Source organism: Pteropus vampyrus, unplaced genomic scaffold (assembly GCF_000151845.1).
Source record: "Pteropus vampyrus isolate Shadow unplaced genomic scaffold, Pvam_2.0 Scaffold157, whole genome shotgun sequence".
NCBI lineage: Eukaryota > Metazoa > Chordata > Mammalia > Chiroptera > Pteropodidae > Pteropus > Pteropus vampyrus.
In genome coordinates, this window is record NW_011888938.1 from 574,270 (window position 1) to 576,518 (window position 2,249).

At 63.9% G+C, this 2,249-nt stretch overlaps 1 protein-coding gene across 1 annotated transcript in view; it reads left to right on the forward strand.

The window, feature by feature from the left end:
- TPRN (taperin) overlaps positions 1-848 on the forward strand; it is a 12,871-nt gene extending 12,023 nt beyond the window's left edge. The window contains exons 4-6 of the mRNA XM_023536452.1: positions 1-130; positions 212-318; positions 399-848. The exon at positions 1-130 is cut by the window's left edge and continues 1 nt beyond it. Coding sequence (XP_023392220.1) covers positions 1-130; positions 212-318; positions 399-461 — 300 coding nt within the window. The 3' untranslated portion in view covers positions 462-848. The remainder of the gene's footprint in view (positions 131-211; positions 319-398) is intronic.
- Positions 849-2,249: the final 1,401 nt, after the last annotated feature.

Below are 2,249 nucleotides of genomic sequence, written 5' to 3' on the forward strand. Positions count from 1 at the left end.
GCGGAGGAAGAGGAGGAGGGGCCCAGCCTGAATGGGGTGGCGGAGCAGCCCTTCATGCTCTTCCTGCCCCGGGCCACCTTCGTAAGCAGCGTGGCGCCCGAGAGCCCTCGGCTGCCAGACAGCCGCTCAGGTGAGTGTGCCCATCTGTCCGGGCAGCCTGGGCCAGGGTCTGTGCCCTCACATACCCACATGTGTGCCCCTTGGCCTGCAGGCCTGTCCAGCTACACTCCAAAGCACTCCGTGGCCTTCAGCAAGTGGCCGGAGCAGACGCTGGAGCCAGCTCCAAATGAGGTGGAGCCTGCACAGAAGGAGGTCATGGTGAGTGGGGCTCCGGCCCGGGTGGAGGGGGGTCTCTAACACCTGAACGAGCCCCCATCGGTTACCTTCCCGCCCTTCAGCTCACCCCCGCCAGTCCCAAGGACCTCTCGGACTTCCGCAGTGAGCCAGCCCTCTACTTCTGACTGCAGCCCTGCCAGGACAACCCACCTCTGCCCTGCCAGACTCAGGCCCCATAACCCATCCTCCCTCCCTCCCTCGGGCCTCAAAATCGGGCTGGTGTTCGGGCCCCAAGCCCGGGGCACCTGGAGCGCTGTCCCTTGGGGCCATCTGGGTCTCCCTCTCCAGCTCTGGTTGGGAGGCACCGCTTGTGGAGGGACAGAGTCCTGCTGGATGCCATCCCCAGCACCTGTCGAGCGTGTCCGGAGTGAGGGACTGGCTCGGCAGCCTGTCTGTCCTCTGCGGGCCTGCAACCCCTCCCAGCACACCCGCCCCTGGCTGAGCTCAGCCTGCCCCCTTTGTGATGAATGGGTCTTTTCTGACGACGGACTCAATAAACAGCACTGGACGAAGCCGCCTCCTTGCGTGGTCCTTAGCCTAAGAAGGGGGTGCAGGGGTGGAGACTGTGGGGCTCCCCCAAAGCACTGGCAGCAGCGAACAGCCCACACAGGGTGTGACGGGGACCCAGAGTCTGTGCTCAGAGGTAAAGGAGGTGGCCCTGGGCGGCACCTCCACCTTGCAGCTCCAGTGGTCCAGGTTCACCCCCCACGGCCCCAGTTGCCCTCCCAGCCACCCCCCTGCCCAGAGAGGGACCTCCCGGTGTCTGGTGTAGCCCCCTCCCGCCCAGGGCTGGCACACTGGTAGCTGCAGTGGGAGGTGGGACACTGGCCTGCTCTCTGGGGCCTGGAACTGTGCTCAGGGGCCTGGACACAGCAGGAGGGGTGAGTGCTACGGCTGTTGGGTCTGGTTTCCCTGAGGGGCCAAGAGCCTGGGAGGGGTAAAGGGTAGGGCAGGAGCTGGGAAGAGCCTCGGGGATCTGGTCTCCTGTTCGGCTTGGAAAACTCCAACCCATGAGAACTTGCAAGTTCCCTCGGGCAGCTAGCGGCTGGCAGGGAAACCCAGTGGGTCCTGGGAGGTGATGAGGGGTGGCAGGATAGAGCTTCCCGCTCAGTGGCAGCCTGAGCCAGGGCTGTTCACAGCCCAGACATAGAGTGTGAGCTCGTCCGTCCTGGGGAGTCCAGGCTGGGGAGAGAGAAGGAGCCACTGGGGTATTTTCCTAGGGAGTAGCCCGGTGTCGACGTACATTCTCAACCAGTGCATACTGTCACACACGCCCAGGCCACCCAGAAAGCCGGAAGTGGGCACGCTTGCGTGTGGCCAGGGGGAGCAGGAAGCAGTGGTGCCATCAGGCCGAGCAGAATTTGGAACCACGCAGCTGGGGCACAGCGCTGGCTGATGGACCCACGCCCAGGAAGGACAGCTCCCTGGGCCAGGCCTTGTGCTAGACACCAGGGGGTAGTAAAGACCAGGACCAGCAGGCAGAGGCCCCCAGCAAAGGATGGGCTGTGTGTGCCGGAGTCAGGGGGCCACACTGCACTGAGGAGAGGCTCAAGTTTTGGGAACAGATATCTGGCAGCCAAAGTCTCCCAAAAGAATAAGGGCAGCAGGCGGGCCTGGACCTTCACAAAGACAACCTTTATTAACACAGGCCTCCAAGGCTCCGAGGTGAGGGAAGGCCCCAGCCCCTCCCCCACTTGCCTGGCCTGGGCACCTGCTGGCAGAGGGACAACATGAGGGGACTCCCATGATGCTAAGGCTAGAAGCAGGGCCTTCCCACAGCCCAGGAGGTGTGGGAGCTTCAGAGAGTCCCCAAGTGGAGCTGACCCAGAACCCGCCCTCCCTACTGCCTGCGTGAGCACATGGCTAGGCTCCCCACCTGGTGGGCTGTACCCCAGGGCTTTTCTTGTCATCCA